The sequence below is a fragment of the Papio anubis genome, chromosome 13, assembly GCF_008728515.1.
Source record: "Papio anubis isolate 15944 chromosome 13, Panubis1.0, whole genome shotgun sequence".
In the NCBI taxonomy this organism is placed as follows: domain Eukaryota; kingdom Metazoa; phylum Chordata; class Mammalia; order Primates; family Cercopithecidae; genus Papio; species Papio anubis.
The window spans coordinates 47,727,123-47,750,915 of NC_044988.1; the positions used below are offsets into that span (position 1 = coordinate 47,727,123).

The following is a 23,793-nucleotide window of genomic DNA, read 5'->3' on the forward strand; positions in this document are numbered from 1 at the left end:
TCTACTTATGAGGAAGTCAAAATGATAGTACCATGTGGAAGAATTCATGAACCAATAAACAACTTTCAAAAAATGTATGTCCCAACTAATCAGAATATCTATTTCAAGCCAGTTACTTTTCCATTTAAACTCAATCAGAAAATGTATTTTGAGGTGATTACTTTCTCAGATTTCTACATTTTGAAAGCCAAATAATTATATAAGCTCTGAGATGATATTATAAGTTCCATCTGTCATGACCAGGACATTTGTTTTGCTTTCTAAGATCTAAGCAGACCATATAGCTGCTCTGGTTTCGTATTGGGGGTATCCTCTTAACCTTTGTTTGTCCTTTCTCTCTTTTTTCTCCAGGACTGCCCACCAGAAGCAGGTGATTTCCGAGCTCAGCAATGCTCAGCTCATAATGATGTCAAGCACCATGGCCAGTTTTATGAATGGCTTCCTGTGTCTAATGACCCTGACAACCCATGTTCACTCAAGTGCCAAGCCAAAGGAACAGCCCTGGTTGTTGAACTAGCACCTAAGGTCTTAGATGGTACTCGTTGCTATACAGAATCTTTGGATATGTGCATCAGTGGTTTATGCCAAGTAAGTGCTGATTTGTTTTCATTCAACTTGTCCAGAGGGTTTCAGTGTCTTTGTGTAAATAGTTTACATAGTCTCACTCTCTGAATCACTCATAATTATACTTTTTAGAGTTTATAAATGGTGAAAGATTTGAAAATTAAGGTGTGATTTCGGTGAAAAGTACAAGCATTGTATTGCGTGAAGGAAAAGTATACTAGAGTTCATTTTCTTTCCTTGAGTGTCACTTGAATATAAAAGAATAAAAATTTTTGAATAGTGTTTATCAATTATGTACTAGACTTTGAAATTACCCCCATATTGGCTATTCCTGAAGAGCGTGTGTGTGTGTGTGTGTGTGTGTGTGTGTGAGTGTGTATTTAGAAGCCTTGATTTTCATGTACTCAGTTTCAGAATAAATCAGGTAAGATCAATTCGAAAATCCCCAAGTAAACTATAGGAAAACTCGCTACTTTACTATAATTTCCATTGTATTGAAAATTCAAACAAGAAAGTCATGAAAGAGCCAGCTAGGTTGGACTTAAGCCGGTTAAATCTTTAAAACAGGGTTACAAAAAGATTTGATTTCTGGTATCCATCCATTCCTCAATGTCTACTTTAGGTAGGGAATTAGTAAGGTGAGTAAGAGTTTGTATGTTTGTCATGTCTTTGCCATCTTTATTTTCAGGTCCACTTTTTGGATTAGGATGACCAGTCTAGTTTTTGGAGCAAGCAGTTGCTATTAGTTTTCTGTGTGCTATATTTGACTATATACTTTTATATTTCATGAAGCAGACACAAAATTTTGAGAATATTTGCCTTTCGCAATATGATATCAGCTGAAATTTTCTTTCTTCAGAATCTGTAATATCATGGCTAGAAATATAAGAGAAATATAAAATATGTTTTAGTAATTTGTTTCAAATTCATTTTTTTTTAAAACGTAACATCTATATTTGGATGTAAAGGCAAAAGCTATAGTGTACATGACTATAAGAGATCTGAGATGTCAGGCAAGGTTTTTATGTATACAAGAGGGAAACAGACATAGTCAACCTTCATAAAGTTTAAAATCTTGAGACAGAGAAATTGGTGTCATATAGGAGAATGCAGATGATGAAACATATCTGAAGGTTTCCTTATATACAAGAGATATATGAATTTCAGGTGTAAATTCGAATATGAAATTTTACTATTTTAAAGCTAGGAAGGGCCTTAGAGTTATTCAATCAACATTCTAAAAGCAATATATCTGAACAAATCATTTCTGATGTTTGATATTTACTTCCTCCTCTAGGACTCTTAGTGGTATTGAAATGGAATTATGGAATCTGAAAAAAACTTTAGGAATAGTAGAGAATTGTAAAGCAAATAGATTTAGAAAGGGGGCTGTGTTGTAGGGAATGGCAAACAAAATAATAATAACTCCCTATGTATGTATACTGTTTGAGTGAAAGCAAGGAAGATTTCCGTTTTAGAAGTGAAAAAACTGAGGAGCAGAAAATATGCATGATCTTCTGAAAGCTGTATGTTTGGTCATGCCAGAAATCGGACTAAATTCTATATCTCCTGAGATCCAGTTCAATGTTATTGCTACTCTATTACCCTGCTGAATGAACCAAAATAAACAAGACAGCTCAGCAAATTAGGTTTCATTTGTTTCTTTTGCATGGGAGTTCAATGTGGCATATTTTTTCCTAAACTAATCCTGCCAGCAGGCCTCATGTACCTTAGCAACTGAAAGATAATCCTATCTTAGTTGCTAAGGAATAAATTTCATATATAATAAATATGGAATGATAGTACTGGACTTTGGGTTACAAGTGTAAACATGCTTTAACTTAGATTCTTATGAGTACGACAGATTTGGGAGCAAATGTAAATTATACCATATTTGAAAAGCATTGTGACTTATACATAGAAATAATGACTGGTTATTATTATTATGTTCTTCATTTATTTGTCTTGTTAGAGGCAATCATGTAGTAAAGGCGATGGAAAGACAAAGATTGCATTTAAGCACTAACAAGACATTTAGTCTGGCTGGAGAGCCAGGTAAGACCTAGCTATGCAGTAAGAAGAGGGAAGTAGTTTGGGAGAGAATCATGGAGGCTTGAATGGCAGACAGGACTGTGGTAAACCATGGATGACCAAGAAAGAGTTTAATGGTGAAAAGACATAATCAGAGCTCTACTTTAGAAATATTATTATAGGCCAGGCACAGTGGCTCACACCTTTAATCCCAGCACTTTGGGAAACCGAGGAGGGCGGATCACCTGAGGTCGGGAGTATGAGACCAGCCTGACTAACATGGAGAAACCCCATCTCTACTAAAAATACAAAAATTAGCTGGGCATGGTGGCGCATTCCTGAATCCCAGCTACTCAGGAGGCTGAGGCAGGAGAATCACTTGAATCTGGGAGGTGGAGGTTGCGGTGAGCTGGAGATCTGCACTCCAGCTGTTGCAAAAAGCTTAAAGTGGAAGGCTCTGGAGGGAGAGACCAGCTTCACTGGAGGCTTTTACAGTGGGAAGTGAGGCAAGGCATGAGCTTGGGCCAGGACAATGATAGCAGGAACAGAAAGAAAACTGAGTCTAAAACCAGGAAGGAGTTTTCATTTTGATTATAACAGAGGGTAGAAAGCAATAAATAAAACATGCTCAGAGGATCAAAAACTGCAACTTAATATGGATTTGTAAGGGATGTCATCTTGGATTCTGTTTTATCACTACCATCACAGCCTGTGTCTTCATGATTAAAATCTATTTAAATTTTACAAAATGAGTAGAGAAACAGAGGATGACAAGATGATAGAGGAATAAAGATGAAATACTTACCTGCGGTATGTACTCTTTCAGAAGAACAAGGATGAAGATAGCAAAAGAAAAGCTGAAAGACACTGCTACCTCAAAAAAAAGAATTTAAATATATGAATTCCATTCTACTTAGACAATAATCCTTCATTTGAATTGCACCTGAATATTGATGATAATTATTTTCAGACTTTGGCAACAAACATTGAGAAAAAAACCTTATTTTTATTTTTTTTTAAAACATGGTCAGTAATCTTAAAGCTAACTTTTATTTTATTATTATTATTTTTTTGAGATAGAGTCCCGTTCTGTTGCCTAGGCTAGAGTGCAGTGGCAGGATCTCAGCTCGCTGAAACTTCCTCCTCCCGGGCTCAAGCAATTCTCCTGTCTCAGTCTCCTGAGTAGCTGGGATTACAGGCACATGCCACCATGCCCAGCTAATTTTGGTATTTTTAGTAGAGGCGGGGTTTCACCATGTTGGCCAGACTGGTCTCAAACTCCTGACTTCAGGTGATACACCCACAAATGTGCAGTTTTCATAAATGGCTTCTCCTAGTTTCCTGAAAAAAAGTCATTTCCCCTGCCCTATTTTTCCCTTTTCTTCCTTGTCTACCCTATTCATTAGGGATTCTTAGCTTTTTCTCTGGTTTTATTTTTGTCTTATTATAATTTTGGGGGGTAAACTGCTTCAAATATTTTTGAGCATAGGCAGATATAAATCACAAACTACAAGTAAATGAATATTTGGATTTGCACATAGTCTTACCTTGATAGAAAATGACAACATAGCTATAGAGATTTGTCATTCATATGCACTAATTTATTTCAAGTATAGCTGTTTAATACTCTTCAAAGAGCCACATTCTCAAGACTGGATCTTTAACTCTTAAACAGAATCATAGAGTCCTGGACTTTTTAGAGCCAGAAGATAGCTTAGCAGTTCACAGATACTGCTTTTACATTGAGAAGGAAACCGAGACCTGGAGACTGTCCTGAGATCAAGAATAATTTGGATGACATGTATTTCTTGTAAATTTGCTTCAGGAAAATTCCAGAATCATCACTATTTATGATATATACCTAATTCTTACCTGGTAATAATAGAGCATCATACGAGGTAGTAGTAGTAATGATAATAACTTCCATTTTTGAGTGACTACCATATCTAGGTAGTTTTTTTTTTTTTTTTCCAAATATCCACAGTTCTGCATGTTAGACATCGTTATCCTTATTTCACAGATGAAGAAACTGGAAGCTCAGGTCGATTTTATATGTTGCCCAGAGACTCCCAGTTCTGTCTGAGTTCAAAACTCCTATTCTTTCCAGTGATACCAGGTATATGGAGGCTCAGACCATTTGGTAGTGGTCCCCAGATTTGGCCGCCTATCAGAAACACCTGGAGAGCTCTTAAAAGACACAAAAGTCCTGTCTTCCAGAAATTCAGATTTCTTAATTCTATGTATTGAAAACACCTTTCTTATGATTCTATTATGGCCAGATTCACTTAGACTGGAAAGCAGACAGAATTTAAAGTCAAAAGACAAGAGTTGGGGTCAGGCGCTGTGGCTCATGCCTGTAATCTGGGCATTTTGGTAGGCTGAGAAGGGTGGATCACCTGAAGTCCAGCGTTTGAGACCTGCCTGGCCAACGTGACATAACCTTGTCTCTACTAAAAATATAAAAATTAGCCAGGCATGGTGGCAGGTGCCTGTATTCGCAGCTATTTGGGAGGCTGAGGCAGGAGAATGGCTTAAACCTGGGAGGCAGAGGTTGCAGTGAGCCGAGATTGTACCACTGTACTGCAGCCTGGGTGACAGAGCAAGACTCCATCTCTAAATAAATAAATAAATAAATAAACAAAACATGAGTTTGAATCTAGCTCCTCTTTAATGAACTGTGCAGCCTCCCTAAGCTCTATTTTTCAATCTGTGGAAAATGGATTGTCTCCTAGACCGTAGTGTTCCAAAGTGAGATAATATATGTGAAAATGTTTAATAAAGTGTAAAGTGCTGTAGAAATGTAGAAGACTCTGAAAATTTTGAGTTGGAAAATACATTACACTAGTGGTTCCCTATATAAGATTTTATAACTCTGTAACATTTCAAAAAATTTTCCAGGATGTGACAAAGTAACGAACTTCTTAATTGGTTAGGTAGTGACTTTAAAAAAACAAAAAGAGGCCGGGCGCGGTGGCTCACGCCTGTAATCCCAGCACTTTGGGAGGCCGAGGCGGGCGGATCACAAGGTCAGGAGATCGAGACCACAGTGAAACCCCGTCTCTACTAAAAATACAAAAAATTAGCCGGGCGCGGTGGTGGGCGCCTGTAGTACCAGCTACTCAGGAGGCTGAGGCAGGAGAATGGCGTGAACCCGGGAGGCGGAGCTTGCAGTGAGCCGAGATCGCGCCACTGCACTCCAGCCTGGGCGACAGCGCGAGACTCCGTCTCAAAAAAAAAAAAAAAAAAAAGAGAACTCCTACCGTGTACTATCCCCATCATCACTTCACAATTGAAACGTTCATCACAAGAAAGTAGTAAGAAGCTAATTTCAGAATAAAAGACAATTATTTGAACTGGAGATAGTTTGCCTTATGAGAAAGTTACTACCCCTTACTTTACTCTTTTTTTTTTTTTTTTTTCCAGAGCACAGAAATTGTCACTAATAGCGCTTCACAGCCCAGCGTTTGAAAGCAGGGCCTTTGAGATCATCTAGTCCAGTCCCAGGAAATCATTGTATGATTTTCCCTGGAGCCTATGGCTAGTTAATGACAGACTAGAGGTCAGAGAGTACTGGTGTTTATCAACGTTTTCTAACTATGCTCCCTACATTATTTCTTCAGTTTATCCCATGGGCTGAGATTTTGTCTAGCTGTAATTCTGTCATTAATATTATGAAAACAATAGGTTTCATGAATATACCTTTTCAAACCACTTTCTCCTCCTTTCCTTTTCTCCCTCCTAGAATCTGATAATCATCCCCAGGGGATCATTGTGTTATCCCTCTTCACCTTGCATCTCAGACTGAGAAACACTGGGATTCTTATTTGTTCATTATCATTCTAGACTAGATGAAGTTGGAGAGAGGGCTGAGCTAGGGAAGCAATTTATCATTGTATGAGTAGTTAAGGACAGAGGCTCTGGAATCATACCATCTAGGTTGGAATCTAAGCTCCACCACCCGTTGGCATGTGCCTTTGAGCAAGTTCCTAAGCCTCAGTTTTGCCATCTGCAAAATGAGGATAATAATTTTAAGAATAGGATTAGAATGAAGATTAAGGAATCAAATGCATTTAGAGTGCTTACTATGAGTTTGATAAATTCTACTAGTATTAATTGTATCCAAGTTATTTCTTATCTTTTTCTTTTTCTTCCTTACAGCCTTTCTCAGTGCATGATTTAATATGGTTAGACATACGAAAGGGGTACTGACTTCCCAATGAATGAACAGACCTTCTGTTAATTTCTTATTGCAGTCATCTTTTGTAAATAGCTCCACATTGTCCAATTATCAACTCCTGATCCAGGGCAGTGAATTACATCCTGTACAGAGTTAATGAGCCATCACAAATAGGATCAGTTCTATTAGTACTGCTGTTATTCATTTATTTTCATTATCCAAATTACCCCTATTTATATTTGTTGTAAAGCACAAAGCTGGTTTCTGTTTTAAATAGATTTTTTAAAAGAGTAGCATAAATTTACAGATAGAACATCTGCTGCTGTTAAAAATAATTTTGAGGTTATTTTGAAAGCAAATAGAGAAAAGTATGTTTTATTTTCATAATTAATAGAATTCATCAGCTGATACCTAATATATATCAAAAGAAAAAGTATGATTATAAACAAGCCTTTTATCATGAATCTGCATATTTATAATATTGCTTATTGCTATTTCAAATAATTAAGCATTTCAAAAAGGAAAAGAATTCCTTTCAAGTAATGCCTTATTTAATATTATTTTAAAATGAATAATACAGTACAGCAATAAATTGAATCACAGAGTTTTGATGTCTATGCTTCATTCTGGCAACATTAAAATGAACCATACTTCTAACAAAGAAATTCTTTTCATTTTTAATAATTCCTGTGGTGAGTAGTTTGAAATGAATTGAATGGAATGATTATTTCTCCATCTCTGTCTGTGACCTAAGTCACTAGTATCAAATGTCCTCCAGTTATTCCAAAGGTGATGATGTCAGAAATAAGGTGTTGGACATTTTTTTCTTCTATACTTTATAATCTAATTCCACATGGAAGCATGGTGTTGCTTAAAATATTTAATGCACAGTCTTTCTTATTCTCCTCTTTTCATAACATAGTAAAGATAAAACTAACTACTGCTAACTAGTTGAATTTCCTTAGGTTCAGAATCTTGTTTATGCATTCTTCCAACAATCTGCTCTATGTTGATTATTGAGGATATAAAATTGATTAAGATCTCTTTCCATAGGAATGATACATTTTTAGAGTTTTTGTGAAAAACTTTAAAAAATTCATTTGTCTGACAAATTTTACTTAGGAATTAACAGTATGCTAAATACTGAAAATACATTAATGGATAAGAAGGACAATCCCTGTGCTTCCAGAATTTTCACTCTGAGGGGAGATAAATAAATAGGAAAGTGTACTGTAGTCACTATACTATATTCCCCTCACTGTAAATGGGAAGCTCTTTCTAAAATACAGATTTGGTTGATTTCTCATCTGCTTGAATCATTTCAATTGCATTTTTTTTTGCCTTCAGGTTAAAAAAAAATCCCAAATTCCTTTACATGGTGTCTTAAAACAACAGAAATGTATTCTCTCACAGTTCATGAGGCCAGAATGCAAAAATCGAAGTGTCATCAGAACCATGCTTTCTCTGAGGCTCTGGGTGGAATCCTTTGCTTCTTTTGCCTCTTCCTAACATCCAATAGTAGCCATCAATCCTTGCTGTTTCTGAACTTGCAGCTGCATCACTCTACTCTCTGCCTGTGTTATCAAATGGCATTCTCCCCTCTATGTCTGTGTCTTCACCTGTTCTTATAAGGACAGCAATCATATTAAATTGGAGCCCACCCTAATGGACTATGAATTCATCTTAATTTGGTTACATCTGCAAAGATTCTATTTCCTAAAAAGGTCACATTTATAGGCATCAGAGGTTTTGACTTTAGCAGACACAGTTCAACCCATGACAGCCAGCTGTCTGACTCCCAAATTTAAGTCCTTCCCATGTGACAAATATTAACCTGATCCCAATATCCCAAAAGTTTTAACCCATTTCAGCATCAACTCTAACTCTAAAATATTATTAACTCAAAAACTCCAAATTCTATCAGCTGAATCAGCTATGGCTGAGACTTGGATGTGGTGCATCCTGGGACGTCATTTGTCTCCACCTGCACACACTTGCAGCCAAAAATAAGTTATCTGCTTCCAAAATGCAACGGTGAGACAAGCAGAAGTAGATTCCCATTCCCACTCAAAAAGGGGAAAATACAAAAGAAAAAGGGATCATAGGTCCTAAGCATGTCTGATACCCAGCAGGAAAAAAGTCCACTAGTTTTCAAGGCCTGAGAGTAATCCTTGTGGCTCAATGCTTCATTCTATGTGCCTGCCAAGGAGGCAGTCCTGCCCTCTCACCTCAAGGAGGTAAAGTCAGCCCAAGCTTCTGCATCTGTGGCTCAGACCTCAGAGTCATTCTTCTCTCACTTTGTCCCATCTCTGGGACATTTATTCTAGGTTGTCAGTATTTCTGCTGGTATGAAATTCTCAGAAACCACATCAATCTTTCTTGCAATTAACAGGCGTCCAAGCCATCAAACAAGGGGGTCCTCTACAGTTCTCTCCGGAATAACTGCATCTCTATTCCTGGCTTCTGCTAAGATGTTTGAGGGATTCATGAGTCACATGCCTAATTTCTTTAGCACATGGTTATCTAGCCATAACCTTGGCCCTGTTACCAAAGCACACTACCTGAACAAGCTGAAAATGTTTCAACTAATCAAGTGCTTAACAGTTCATCTCTCAGTTTATCTCTTTGCTCTCACATTTTACTATAAGTACCAAAGTGAAACCAGGCTGTAGTCATCCACACTGTGTTTGGAAATCTACTCAGCTAAGTACATAAGTTTATTGTTTGATATGGTTTGGCTGTGTTCTGACCCAAATCTCACCTTGAATTGGAACTACTACAATTCCCACATGTGGGAGGAACCCAGTGGGAGGTGATTGAATTATGAGGGCTGGTCTTTCCTGGGCTGTTCTCATGATAGTGAATGAGTCTCCTGAGGTCTGATGATTTTTAAAAAGAGAAGTTTCAGGCTGGGTACGGTGGCTCACACCTGTAATCCCAGCACTTTGGGAGGCCGAGGCGGGTGGATCATGAGGTCAGGAGATTGAGACCATCCTGGCTAACATGGTGAAACCCCATCTCTACTAAAAATACAAAAAATTAGCCAGGTATGGTGTAGGGTGCCTGTAGTCGTAGCTTCTCTAGAGGCTGAGGCAGGAGAATTGCTTGAACTTGGGAGGGGGAGGTTGCAGTGAGTCAAGATCGCACCACTGCACTCCAGCCTGGGCGACACAGTGAGACTCCATCTCTAAATAAAATTAAGTAAAATAAAATAAAAATAAATAAATAAAATAAAAAGAGGAGTTTCCCTGTACAAGGTCTCTTCTGTTGTCTGCTGCCATGTGAGACATGGCTTTCACCTTCTACAATGATTGTGAGGCCCCCCCACTCCAGCCACATGAAACTGTAAGTGTGATAAACCTCTTTGTTTTGTAAATTGCTGCGTCTTGGGTATGTTTATAAGCAGTGTGAAAATGGACTAATACAGTAAATTGGTATCAGTAGAGTAGGGTGCTGCTGAAAAGATACCCAAAAATGTGGAAACAACTTTGGAACTGGGTAACAGACAGGAGGAAAAAGTAGTTTTGTGAGCTGGGCCCAGAGTCCCCATGCTGTGTGCACCCTAGGGACTTGGTGCCCTGCATCCCAGTTGTTCCAGTCATGGCTGAAAGGGGTCAATGTAGAGCTCAGGTCGTAGCTTTAGAGGGTGCAAGCCCCAAGCCCTAGCAGCTTCCATGTGGTGTTGAGACTGTGAGTGCACAGAAGTCAAGAATTAAGGTTTGGGAACCTCCACCTAGATTTCAGAAGATGTATGGAAACACCTGGATGCCCAGGCAGAAGTTTGCCACAGGGGCAGGGCTGTCATGGAGAACCTCTGCTAGGGCAGTGCAGAAGGGAAATGTGAGGTCAGAGCCTCCACAGAATCCCTACTGGGATACCACCTAGTAGAGCTGTGAGACAAGGGCTACCATCCTCCAGACCCCAGAATGGTAGAGCCACTGACAGCTTGCACTGTGTGCCTGGAAAAGCTGCAGACACTCAACACCAGCCAGTAAAAGCAGTCAGGAAGGAGGCTGTACCCTGTAGAGCCACAGAAATGGAGCTGCCCAAGACTACGGGAACCCACCTCCTGCATCAGCATGATCCAGATACGGGACATGGAGTCAAAGGAGATCACTTTGGAGCTTTAAGATTTGACTGCTGTGATGAATTTTGGACTTGTGTGGTGCCTGTAGTCCCTTTGTTTTGGCCAATTTCTCCCATTTGGAATGGCTGTATTTACCCAATGCCTATATCCCCATTGTGTCTAGGAAATAACTAACTTACTTTTGATTTTACAGGGTCATAGGTGCAAGGGACTTGCCTTGTCTCAGGTGAGACATTGGACTGTGGGCTTTTCAGTTAATGCTGAAATGAGTTAAGACTTTGGGGGACTGTTGAGAAGGATGATTGTATTTTGCAGTATGAGAAGGGGATGAGGTTTGGGAGGGGCTAGAGTGGAATGATGTGGTTTGGCTGTGTCCCCACCCTAATCTTATCTTGAATTATAAGTTCCACAATTCCCATGTGTTGTGGGAGGATCCTGTTAGGAGATGATCGAATTATGGGGGCAGGTCTTTCGTGTGCTGTTCTTGTGATAGTGAATGAGTCTCACGAGATCTGATGGTTTTAAAAAGAGGAGTTTCTCTGCACAAGCTCTCTCTCTTGTCTGCCACCATGTGAGATGTACCTATCACCTTCTGCCATGATTGTGAGGCTACCCCCAGCCATGTGGAACTGTAAGTCCAATAAACCTCTTTCTTTCGTAAATTGCTCAGTCTCAGGTATGTCTTTATAAGCAGCATGAAAATGCACTAATACCTCACTGAAAGTTCTACTTTCCACTCAATGGCAGAAAATGACACAGCCAAGTTCTCTGCCACTGTATAACAGGAATCATCTTTCTTCCAGTATCCAATTAAATGTTCATCATTTCTTTCTAAGGCCTCACCAGTTACCTTTAACATCTATGATGGTTAATTTTATGTGTCAGCTTGACCAGATTTAAGGATGCCTAGATAGCTGCTGAAGCATTGTTTCCAGGTGTGTCTGTGAGGGTTTTTTTGGAGGAGATTGCCTTGTGAATCAGTGGACTGAGTTGGTAAAATTTGCTCGATATTGGTGGGCACCGTCCAATTGACTAGGGGCCTGAAAGAAACAAAAAGATGGATCCATGGATGATGCAGCAAGAAGGTCCTCACCAAATGCCAGCACCTTGATCATGAATTTCCCAGTCTCCAGAATTGTGAGGAAATAAATATCCATTTATTATAACTTACACAGTCTTAGGTATTTTGTTATAACAGCACAAATATACTTTGGTAACATCTATATTTCTATCAACTGCCTCTTCAATCTAGGTTTTTTTCTATGAAGCACCTCAAAATTCATTCAATCTCTACCCATTATCCAATTCCAAAGCTGGAAAGTGACATTTCATAGAAATTCATTTATTTTGTAATATTTTATTTTTGTCACCTTAGCTGGTTTTTTTGTGTATTCAAGTATTATTTTTATTCATGGAAGGGGTTCTTCTGCTATATTGATACTGTTTTCCATCTTGCTATTCCATTTATGAAGTGAAAGTTTCTATAGCTTAATAAGAAAACTTTTTGGAAAGTTGTATATGCTTAATTTTTCCTTTGAAATTATCCCAGAGATGCAAGATTGGTTCAATGTATGCAAGTCAATAAACGTTGTTCATCACATAAACAGAACTAAAGACAATAGTCCCAGATGCAAGAAAATACTTTTTATAAAATTCAACATCTCTTCATGTTAAAAACTTAATAAACTAGATATTGAAGGAAAATACCCAAAAACATTAAGAGTCATCTACGACAAACCCACAGCCAACATTATACTGAATGAGCAAAAGCTGGAAAATTCCCTTTTAAAGCCAGCACAAGACAAAGATGCCCTCTCTCACCACTCCTATTCAACATCATATTGGAAGTGCTAGCCAGAGCAATCAGACAAGAGAAAAAGATAAAAAGCATCCAAATAGGAAGAAAGGAAGTCACACCATCTCCATTTGCAGACAACATAATTCTCTGTCTAGAAAACCACATGGGCTCAACCCAAAAGCTCCTTAAGCCAATAAACAACTTCAGGAAAGTCTCAGGATATAAAATCATTGAACAAAAATCATTAGCATTCCTGTACACCAACAGCCAAGCTTAAAGCCAGATCAGGAATGCAGTTCCATTTATGATTGCACAAAAAGAATAAAATATCTAAGAATACAGCTAAGCAGAGAGGTGAAAATTTTCTACAATAAGAATTACAAACCATTGCTAAAAAAAAAAAAAATCAGAGATAACACAAACAAATGAAAAAACATTCCTTGCTCATGGATAGGAAGAATCAGTATCATTAAAATAGCCATACTACCTAAAGCAGTTTACAGACTCAGTGTTATTCCTGTCGAACTACCAATGACATTCTTCATAGAACCAGAAAAAAAACTATTTTAAAATTCATGTGGAATTTTTAAAAGAGCCCCATAGTCAAGGCAATCCTAGGCAAAAAGAACAAAACTGGAAGCATCACATTACCTGACTTCAAACTACACTACAGGACTACAGTAACCAAAACATCATGATACTGGTAAAATAATAGACGCATAGACCAATGGAACAGAATAGCCCAGAAATAAGACCACACACCTATGACCATCTGATCTTTGACAAAGCTGACAAACATGACCAATGGAGAAAGGACTCCCTGTTCAATAAACAGTGCTGGGATAACTGGCTAGCCATATGCAGAAGACTGAAACTGGACCCCTTCGTTATATCATAGACAAAAATTCACTCAAGTGGATTAAAGACTGAAATGTAAAACTAAATACTATTGAAAAAAACTCTGGAAGACAACATAGGCAATACCATTCTGGACATAGGAACTGACAAATATTTCATGACAAAGATGCCAAAAGCAATTGCAACAAAAGCAAACATTGACAAATGAAATCTAATTAAACTAAAGAGCTTCTGCACGACAAAAGAAACTATTAACAGAGTAAACAGATAACCCTACAGAATGGGATAAAATATTTGCAAACTATGCATCTGATAAACGTCTATTATCCAGCATGTATAAGGAACTTAAACAAGTTTACAAAACAAACCAACCCAAAAGTGGGTAAAGGACATGAACAGACACATTTCAAAAGATGACATACATGCAGCCAACAAGCATATAAAGAAAGCTCAATATCATTGATCATTAGAGAAATGCAAATCAAAATCACAATGAGATACAAGGTAATACAAGGTGTAAAGACCAAATTAGAGTAACTGGGGTATCTATCACCAAAAACATTTAGACCTTTTCTTTGTATGGGGAACATTACAATTCTTCTTTTCTAGCTATTTGGAAATATACAATAACTTATTGTCACTATAATTTTCCCCACTGTACTGTCAAATACCAGAACTTATTCCTTCTATCTGTGTTTGTATACTCAATAACCAACTTCTCTTTATTGTTCCCCTCTTGCTTCCCTTACCAGCCTCTGGTAACCACCATATTACTGTCTATCTCAAATAGATCCACTTTTTAGCTGCCACATATGAGTGAGAACATGCAATATTTGTCTTTCTGTGCCTGGCTTATTTCACTTAATGTAATGACCTCCAGTTCCATCTGTATTGCTGCAAATGACAGGATTTCATTTTTTATGACTGAATAATATTCCATCGTGTGTATATATCACATGTTTCATATCCATTTATTAATTGATGAACACTTAGGTTGATTATATATCTTGACTATTGTGAATAGTGCTGGAATAAACATGGGAATGCAGGTATCTCTTTGATGTAGTGATTTCCTTTCATTTGGATATATACCCAGCAGTGAGATTGCTGGATCATATAGTAGTTCTAGTTTTAGATTTTTGAGGGTCCTCCATACTGTTTTCCATAATGAGTGTACTACTTCACATTCCCACCAACAGTATGCAAGTGTTCCTCTTATTCTGCATCCTCACTAGCATTTGCTATTTTTTGTGCTTTTGATAATAGCCACTCTGAAGAGAAATGATATATCATTGTGGTTTTGATTCACATTTCTCTGGTGATTTGTAATGTTGAGCATTTTTTCACATGCCTGTCAGCTCTTTGTGTGTCTTCAACAAATATCTATTCAGGTCTTTTGTCCATTTTTTATCAGATATTTTTTTCTTTGCTGTTGAGTTGAGTTCCTTATATACTCTGGTTATTAATTCCTAGCCAGATGGATAATTTGCAAATATTTTCTCCCATTCTGTAAGTTGGCTCTTCTCTTTTTAATTGTTTTCTTTGCTGTGCAGAAGCTTTTTAGCTTAATGTAATCTATTTGTCTGTTTTTGCTTTTGTTTTCTGTGCTTTTGAGATCTTATCCAAAAAATCTTTGCCCAGACCCTTGTTGTGGAGCATTTCCCTAATCTTTTCTTCTAGTAATTTTACAATTTCAAATCTTACATTTAAGTCTTTAACCAATATTGGGTTAATTTTATATTTAGTAAAAAATGAGGATCTAATTTTATTCTTCTGCATATTGATATCCAGTTTTCCCAGAACCACTTATTAAAGAGACTGTTCCTTCCCCAGTGTATATTCTTGGGATCTTTGTTGAAAATGGGTTGGCTCTTGATGCATGGATTTATTTTTGGGTTCTCTATTCTGTTCCATTGGTGTATCTGTCTGTTTTTATGCCAGTACCATGCTGTTTGGGTTACTATAGCTTTGTGCCATATATGTATGTATGTGTGTGTGTGTGTGTGTATATATATATGTATATATTTTGTTGTTGTTTGTTTGTTTTGTTTTGTTTTATTTTAGACAGAGTCTTGCTCTATTGCCCAGGCAGGAGTGCAGTAGTGTGATGTCAGATCACTGCAACCTCCACCTCCTTAGTAGCTGGGATTACAGGTGTCCCCCACCATGCCTGGCTAATTTTTATATTTTTAGTAGAGACAGGGTTTTGCCATGTTGGCCAGGCTGGTCTCAAACTCCTGAACTCAGGTTATCTGCCCACCTTGGCCTCCCAAAGTGCTGGTATTACAGGCATGAGCCACCACACCTGGTCTTGTTAACAATATTAATTCTTCTAATCCATCAACATGGAATGGCTTTCCATTTTTTTGGTGGCCTCTTCAATTTCTGTCACCAATGTTTTAGTTTTACTTATAGAGATCTCTCACTTCTTTGGTTAAATTGATTCTAAGGTATTTTTTCTTTAGTAGCTATTTTAAATGGGATTGCTTTCTTGATTTATTTTTCAAATTGATCACTGTTAATATATACAAACACTACTGATTTTTGTATGTTGATTTTGTATCCTGCAACTTTATTAGATTTGTTCACAAGTTATAAGAATTTGGGGGGAAAATCCTGGGGTTTTTCTAACTATAAGATTATGTCATCTACAAACAAGGATAATTTGACTTCTTCCTTTACAATTTAGATGCCCTTTATTTTTTTCTTTTGACTAATTGCTCTGGCTAAGATTTCTAGCACTGTTTAATAAAAGTCATGAGACTGAGCATCCTTGTCTCATTCCAGGTTTTAGTGGAAAGGCTTTCAGTTTTTTCTGTTCAGTATGTTAGCTGTGTGCTTGTCATTTATGACCTTTGTCATGTAGAGGTAATTTCCTTCTATACCCAATTTGTTGAGGGTTTTTATCATCTACAGATGTTGAATTTTATGAAATGTCTTTTCAGCATCTATTGAAATGATCATATCATTTTCACTCTTGATTTTGTTCATGGACTGTATCATGATTATTAATTTGTAAATGTTGATCATCCTTGCATTCCTGGAATTAATCCCACTTAATCCTGGTGAATGATCTTTTTAATGTATTGTTGAATTCTGTTTGCTAGTATTTTGTGGAGTATTTTTGCATATACGTTAATGAAGGAGGTTGGCCTGTAGTTTTCTTTTTGGTTGTGTCTTTGTCTGGTTTTGGTATTAGGGTAATGTTGGCCTTATTGCATAAGTTTGAAAGTTTTCTCTCCTCTTTGATTTTTTTTGAATGTTTGGTAGAATTCAGCAGTGAAGTCATTGGGTCCTGGGTGTTACTTTGATGGAAGACCATTTATTACTGCTTTGATCTCTTTATTCATCATTGATTTGTTCAGTTTTCTGTTTTCTCCTGATATGTTGAATGTGTCCAGGAATTTACCCATTTCTAGATTTTCCAATTTATTGTTATATAATTGTTCATAATAGTCTAATGATCATTTATATTTCTATGGTGTCACCTGTAATGTTTCCTTTTTCATCTCTGATTTTAATTTTTTGAGTCTTCTCTATTTTTTTCGTTGTTAACCTAACTAATGGTTTGTTGATCTTGTTTATCTTTTCAAAAACTCAACTTTTCATTTTGTTGATCTTTTGTATTAGTTTTTAGTCTCAATTTCATTTATTTCTGCTCACATCTTCAGTATTTGTTTTCTGCTACTAATTTAGGATTTGGTTTGTTCTTTTTTTTCTAGTTCCTTGAGATGCATCATTAGGTTGTTTATTTAGATTCTTTATATTGTTTTGATGTAAGCATTTATTGCTATAAATGTCCATCTTAGTATCACTCTTCCTGTAACCCATAGTTTCTGGTATGTTGTGCTTCCACTTTCATGTTTTTCAAGAATTTTTAAAATTCCTTCTGTATTTGTTGACTCCCTAAGCATTCAGGAGCATGTTATTTAATTTCCATGTATTTGTATAGTTTCCAAAGTTCATCTGTATTTGTATAGTTTTGAAAGTTATTGATTTCTAGTTTTATTTCGTTGTGTTCAAAAAGATACTTGATATAATTTGAATAATTTTGATTTTTTTTAGATTTGTTTTGTGTCCTAATATATGGTTTATTCTGGAAAATGTTCCATGTGTTGATAGGAAAAGTATGTATTCTGTAGCATTTGGATGAAATGTTCTGTGAATATCTGTTATGCCATTTGGTCTAGAATATAGTTTAACCCTGATGCTTTTTTGTTAAATTTCTGTCTGGATGATCTGTCCATTGCTAAAAGTGGGGTGCCCTACTATTTTTGTATTGCCATCTGTCTCTCCTTTTAGATCTGTTAAAATTTGCTTTATATATTTGGGTGTGCTAGTGTTGGGTGCATACATATTTACTATTGTTACATCCTCTTGCTGAATTAACTCTTTTATCATTACATAATGACCTTTGTCTCTTTTTACAGTTTTTGACTTAAAGTCTCTTTTATCTGATATAAGTATAGCTACTCCTGTTCTTTTTTGGTTTTCGTTTGCATGGACTATCTTTTCCCATCCTTTCACTTTCAGTGTGTGTGCCCTTATAGGTGAAGTGAGCAGTATATAGTTGGGCTTTATTATTTATTTCATTCAGCCACTCTTTATCTTTTAATTGAAGAATTTAGCCCATTTACATTTAATGTTATTATTGATAAGTAAGGACTTCTTATTTCCATTTGGTTACTTGTTTTCTTGTGATTTTGTAACCTCTCTCTTCCTTTTTTACTGTCTTTTTTTGTGGCTAAGTGATTTTTCTCTAATATTAGGTTGGTGCAAAAGCTATTGTGGTTTTGCACCATAAATTTTAAATCACTATAATTAGGCTCAAACACATTTTTATTAATCAAAATAGGAACCATTACAAACAACACATTTTGGCCAATGAGAAATAAGTTTGTTTATTCCTGTAGCATAAAAATTCATGCTTCAGGATTTGACTAACCCTTGGAAAGCATTTTCTGCATCCTGCTGGTTGTGGAGGTATTTTCCCTGCAAAGAGTTATCAGATGCTTGAAGAAGTGGTAATCAGTTGGCAAGAGTTCAGGTGAGTATGGCAGATGAGGCAAAACATATAGCCCAATTCATTCAACTTTTGAAGTGTTTTTTGTGCAATATGCAGTCGGGCATTTTCATGAAGAAAAATTGGGGTCTTTCTGTTAACCAATGCTGGCTGCAGGTGTTGCAGTTTTCAGTGCATCTCATTGATTTGCTGAGCATACTTCCTTGAGATAATGGTTTCACCAGGATTCAGAAAGCTGTAGTGGATCAGATCGGCAGCAAAACACCAGACAGTGAGCATGACGTTTTTTCTGGTGCAAGTTTGGCTTTGGTGAGTGTTTTGGATCATCTCTCGGTCGAACCACTGAGCTGTTCTTCACTGCTTGTCATATGAAATCCATTTTTCATCACACATCACAGTCCAATCAAGAAATGGTTCCTTGTTGTCGCATAGAATAAAAGAAGATATTTCAAAATTATGATTTCTTTTTCTGGTCAACTCATGAGGCACCCACTTATCAAGCTTTCTCACCTCTCCAATTTGCTTCAAATGCCAAATGACTGTAGAATGGTTGACGTTGAGTTATTTTGCCACTTCTCGTGTAGTTGTAAGAGGATCAGCTTCGATGATTGCTCTCAGTTGGTTGTTGTCAACTTTCAATGACCAGTCATTATGCTCCTCATCTTCAAGCCTCCTTGAGTCCTTTGCAAAACTTCTCAATACCATACTATTTTGGTTACTATATCTCTGTAGTAAAATTAGAAGTCAGATAATGTGATTCCTCAGTTTTGTTCTTTTTGCTCAGGATAGGTTTGTCTATTCTGGGTCTTTTGTGGTTCCATGTAAATTTTAGGATTGTTTTTTCTGTTTCTGTGAAGAATGTCATTGGTATTTTGACAGAGATTGCAATGAATCTGTAGATTGCCTTGAATAGTATAGACATTTTAACAATATTGATTCTTCCAATCCATGAACATGGAATCTTTTTTCATTTTTTAGTATGTTCTTCGATTTCTTTCATCAGTGTTTTCTAGTTTTCATCATAGAGATATTTCACTTCTTTGGTTAATATCTAGGTATTTTATTTTATTTGTAGCTATTGTAAATGAGATTACTTTCTTTATTTCTTTTTCAGATTGTTCATTTTTGGCATATAGAAATGCTGCTGATTTTTATACATTAATTTTGTATCTGGCAACTTTGCTGAATTTGTTTAACAGTTCTCGTAGTTTTCTTGTGGGTCTTTAGGTTTTTCCAAATATAAGATTATATAATCTGCAAATACAGATAATTTGACTTCTTCCTTTCCAATTTGGAAACCGTTTATTTCTTGCTGCAGTTTGATTTCTCTAGCTAGGACTTCCAGTAGTATGTTAAATAGCATGTTGGAAGTGGACATCCTTGTTGTGGTTCATATCTTAAAGGAAAGGCTTTCAGTTTTTCCCGATTCAGAATAATACGAGCTGTGAATCTGTCATATATACTTTTATTATGTTGAGGTATGTTCCTTCAATATCCAGTTTTTTAAGGATTTTTATCATGAAGGCATGTTGAATTTTATAAAATACTTTGTCAGCACTTGATGAAATGGTCATATGATTTTCTTCTTGATCCTGTTGATAAGACATATCATGTTGATTGATTTGCATATGTTGAACCATTCTTGCATCTCTGGGATAAATACTACTTGGTCATGATGAATGATCTTCTTAATTTGTTGTTGAATTTGGTTTGCTAGTGTTTTGTTGAGGATTTTTGCATCAATATTCATCAATGATATTGGCCTGTGGTTTGTTTTTTAATGTGTCTTTGTCTGATTTTGGTACTAAGGTAATCTTGGCTTCCTAGAATGAGTTTGGAAGTTTTTCCTCCTCCTCTGTTTTTCAAAATTGTTTGAGTAGGATTGACCTTAAATGTTTAGTTGAATTCAGCAATGAAGTCACTGGGCCCTGGGCTTCTCTTTGCTGGGATAATTTTTATTATGGCTTCATTCTCATTACTTGTTAATGGTCTGATCCGGTTTTGGATTTCTTTATGGTTCAATCGTGGTAGCTTGTATATGTCTAGGAATTCTTCTAGATTTTCCAATTTATTGGCATATAGTTGCTCATAATTGCCAATAGTGATCTTTTGAATTTCTGCAGTATCAATTGTAATGTCTCTTTTTTCACTCTGATTTTATTTATCTGGATCTTCTCTCTTTTTTTCTTATTCTTCTCTAAAGGTTTGTCAATTTTATTTATCTTTTCTAAGAAACTATTTTTTTTTGTTTCCTTGATCTTTTATATTGTTTTCTTCATTTCAATTTCATTTATTTCTGCTCTGATCTTTATTATTTTTTTCTTCTACTAATGTGGGTTTGGTTTGCTCTTATTTTTCTATTCTTTAAGATGTACTGATTGTTTATTTGAAGTTTTTCTTCTTTTATGATGTAGGTACTTACAGCTATAAACTTCCCTCTTAGTACTGCTTATACTGTATCCCATATATTTTGTTATGTCATGTTTTCATTATCTATAATTTGTTTCAAGACGTTTTTCAATTTCCTTCTTAATGTATTCATTCACCCACTGATCATTCAGGAGCATATTGTTTAAATTCCATGTGTTTGTATAGTTTCCAAAATTCCTCTTGTTATTAATTTCTAGTTTTATTCCATTGTGGTCAGAGAAGATGCTTAATATTATTTCAGTGTTTTTTTTTTTTTTAATGTTATAAGACTTGTTTTGTTACTTAACATATGGGCTATCCTTGAGAATGATCCATATGCTAAGGAAATTATATGTATTCTGCAGCCACTGAATGAAATGTTCTATAAATATCTATTAGATCTATTTTGTCTTTAGTACAGATTAAGTCCAGTGTTTGTAGATTTTCTTTTTACCATTTCTTGTAGATGGTTTTGTCTGGTAATGATAAATTCCCTCTGTGTTTTTTGTTTTTTGTTGTTTTTGGTTTTGGCGGTTGTTGTTTGGTTTATTTTTAGTCTGGGAAAGTCTTTAGTTCTCCTTCATTTCTGAAGGATATTTTTAGAGGTTACAAGCTTTCTTGTTGACATTTTTTTTTTTCCTTCAGCATTCTGAGCATATAGTCCCACTCCTTCCTGGCCTATAGGGTTTCTAAGAAGTCTCCTTCCAGTTGTATTGGATCTCCTTTATAAGTTATTTACTTCTTTTCTCTTTCTGCTTTCAGGATTCTTTTTCTTTTAACTTTGTGAATTTAATTATATCTTGGGTTATTCTTATTTGACTGAATCTGATTGGTGACTTTTGACTTTCCTGTACCTGGATACTTACAACTGTCTTCAGGTTTGAACATTTTTCTGTTGCTACTTTTTTGAATATTGTCTCTACACCTTTCTTTCTCAGTTCCCTCTTCAATGCCAGTAACTCAAATATTTGCTCTTTGATGTCCTGTAGATCCCATACATTTTGTTCATTCCTTTTCATTCTTTTTTTCTTTTCTGACTGTATATTTTCAAAGAGTCTGTCTTCAGGTGCACTGATTGTTTCTTTTGTTTGATTAATCCAGCTGTTTATGCTCTGTCTTACATTTTTCACTTTATTCATTGTATGTTTCAGCTCCAAGGCTGATTTTTAAAAATTATTTTAATTTCTCTAATTTCTCTGATAAATTTTTGAATGAACTCTCTCTGTTCTTGAATTTCGTTGATCATCCTTAAAACAGCTATTTTGAATTCTTTGTCTGAGAGATCACACCTCTCCATCCCTTTAGGGTTGGTCTCTGGCATCTTGTCTGTTTGGTACAGCCATGTTTTCCTGAATGTTCTTGATGCTCGTGAAAGAGTAATAATGTCTGTGCATTGAGGAATTAGGTATTTATTTTAGTCTTCAAAGGGTGGTTTTGTTTTGCTTGTCCTTCTTCAGAGGGCCTTCCAGGAATTCTAAGCTGTTTGACTATGGTGTTCCCTGAGCCTATCACAGGTGAAGATATCTCAGCACTAGAGGATGCTCTAAGCCCAGTCTTGCCCACAAGTCTCACAAATGCTCAGAGGTTGATGTGGCCATCTGTCCTAGATGGATCTGGGGAAGACCCAAGGAGAGTAATGGGGCTGTGTGGGAATGCTGGCCAAGGAACTGAGTGCAGAAGACTGTCCTTTTGGCCCAAGAGGGGGATCCCTGCCTGCAGGCCTCTACCCAGGTAGGATGTGTCCCTTACTGTAGTGAAAGGGGCTGGAGTTGAGACTGAGCATTTGGGGATCTTCTGTGAGAAGGAGGCTGGTGGTCTGTCTTATTGGATCAGATGAACATGCATCACCCAGCAGATCCCTGCACAGATGGGAGAGTTCCTCAACTGCAGCAGGAGAGGCTGAAGCTGAGACTGGGACCCCTTGAGATCTGCTGTGGGATAGATGCTGGAGAGCCTGGTCTTAGCTCAGAAAAGTATGCATCTCCCAGTAAGTTCCTGCACAGATAGGATGGTTCTCCTACTGCAGTGAAAGGGCCAGGGCTGAGACTGGACTCTTTGGAGTCTGTTGTGGGACAGAAGTAGATGAGCCTGTCAGGGAGGCTCAGACTGCCAGGCTTGATGTATGGACAAGTCTCCCTCTAAGCTGGGATCTTAGCTGAGGAACGCTGGAATAGTGCCCCAGGGCAACTTTCGGGTTCACTGCCAAGACCAGTGTCAGCAAGCTGATGAGCCTTTCTACCAAGGCAGTAGTGTACACAGTTCTTTCTGGACCCCTTGGCAGATGATTTTGGTTGTAGGCTTAAGGCCAAATGGGCCTGTAGCCAAGCCCCTTCAGGGACTGGGCTGTTTCTGGGCTTGAACCCAGAAGCAAGTTTGGCAGAGCAGATCTGTCAGCTGGGTATTGGTCTGCACTCTCAAAATGTCCCTCCTAGGTTATGGGCTCTGTTAGGCTTTCACAGACTCCTAACTGGATTCCAAGGCTCACACAGAGAGACTTTTTACTGTGGACAGGTACAGAATTGTTGTTGTGGGGGAATATGAGCAGGTTACCTTCTATTCTGCCATCTTGGTGACATCATCCCCACAGAAGAGAGTTTTGAAACTGAAAGGAAATATGAAATCTTGTAGTTTAATATTTCCATTTACATTTAAGATATCTGAAGTCTAAGTGGGTTCAATCAATTTTTAAAAAAGGTCTGCCATGTGGGCCAAATTAGGCTCAATGGGGACATGAATGTAAGTGTCGTAACATCCTGTCTTTAAGAAGCTTATAATTGTATAGTGATGAGGTTCAAACAAAAATAACTATAATCAGCAGTACATGGTGTGGGCTTTAATTTTGTATT

The 23,793-nt window shown here is 36.9% G+C and overlaps 1 protein-coding gene across 3 annotated transcripts in view; it reads left to right on the top strand.

The window, feature by feature from the left end:
• The window catches only part of ADAMTSL1 (ADAMTS like 1), a 952,161-nt gene that overhangs the window by 630,275 nt on the left and 298,093 nt on the right, over positions 1-23,793 (top strand). For all 3 annotated transcript variants that reach the window (XM_021927825.2, XM_021927824.2, XM_021927826.2), the window contains one exon: positions 352-588. In XM_021927825.2, the coding sequence (XP_021783517.2) occupies positions 352-588 (237 nt within the window). The remainder of the gene's footprint in view (positions 1-351; positions 589-23,793) is intronic.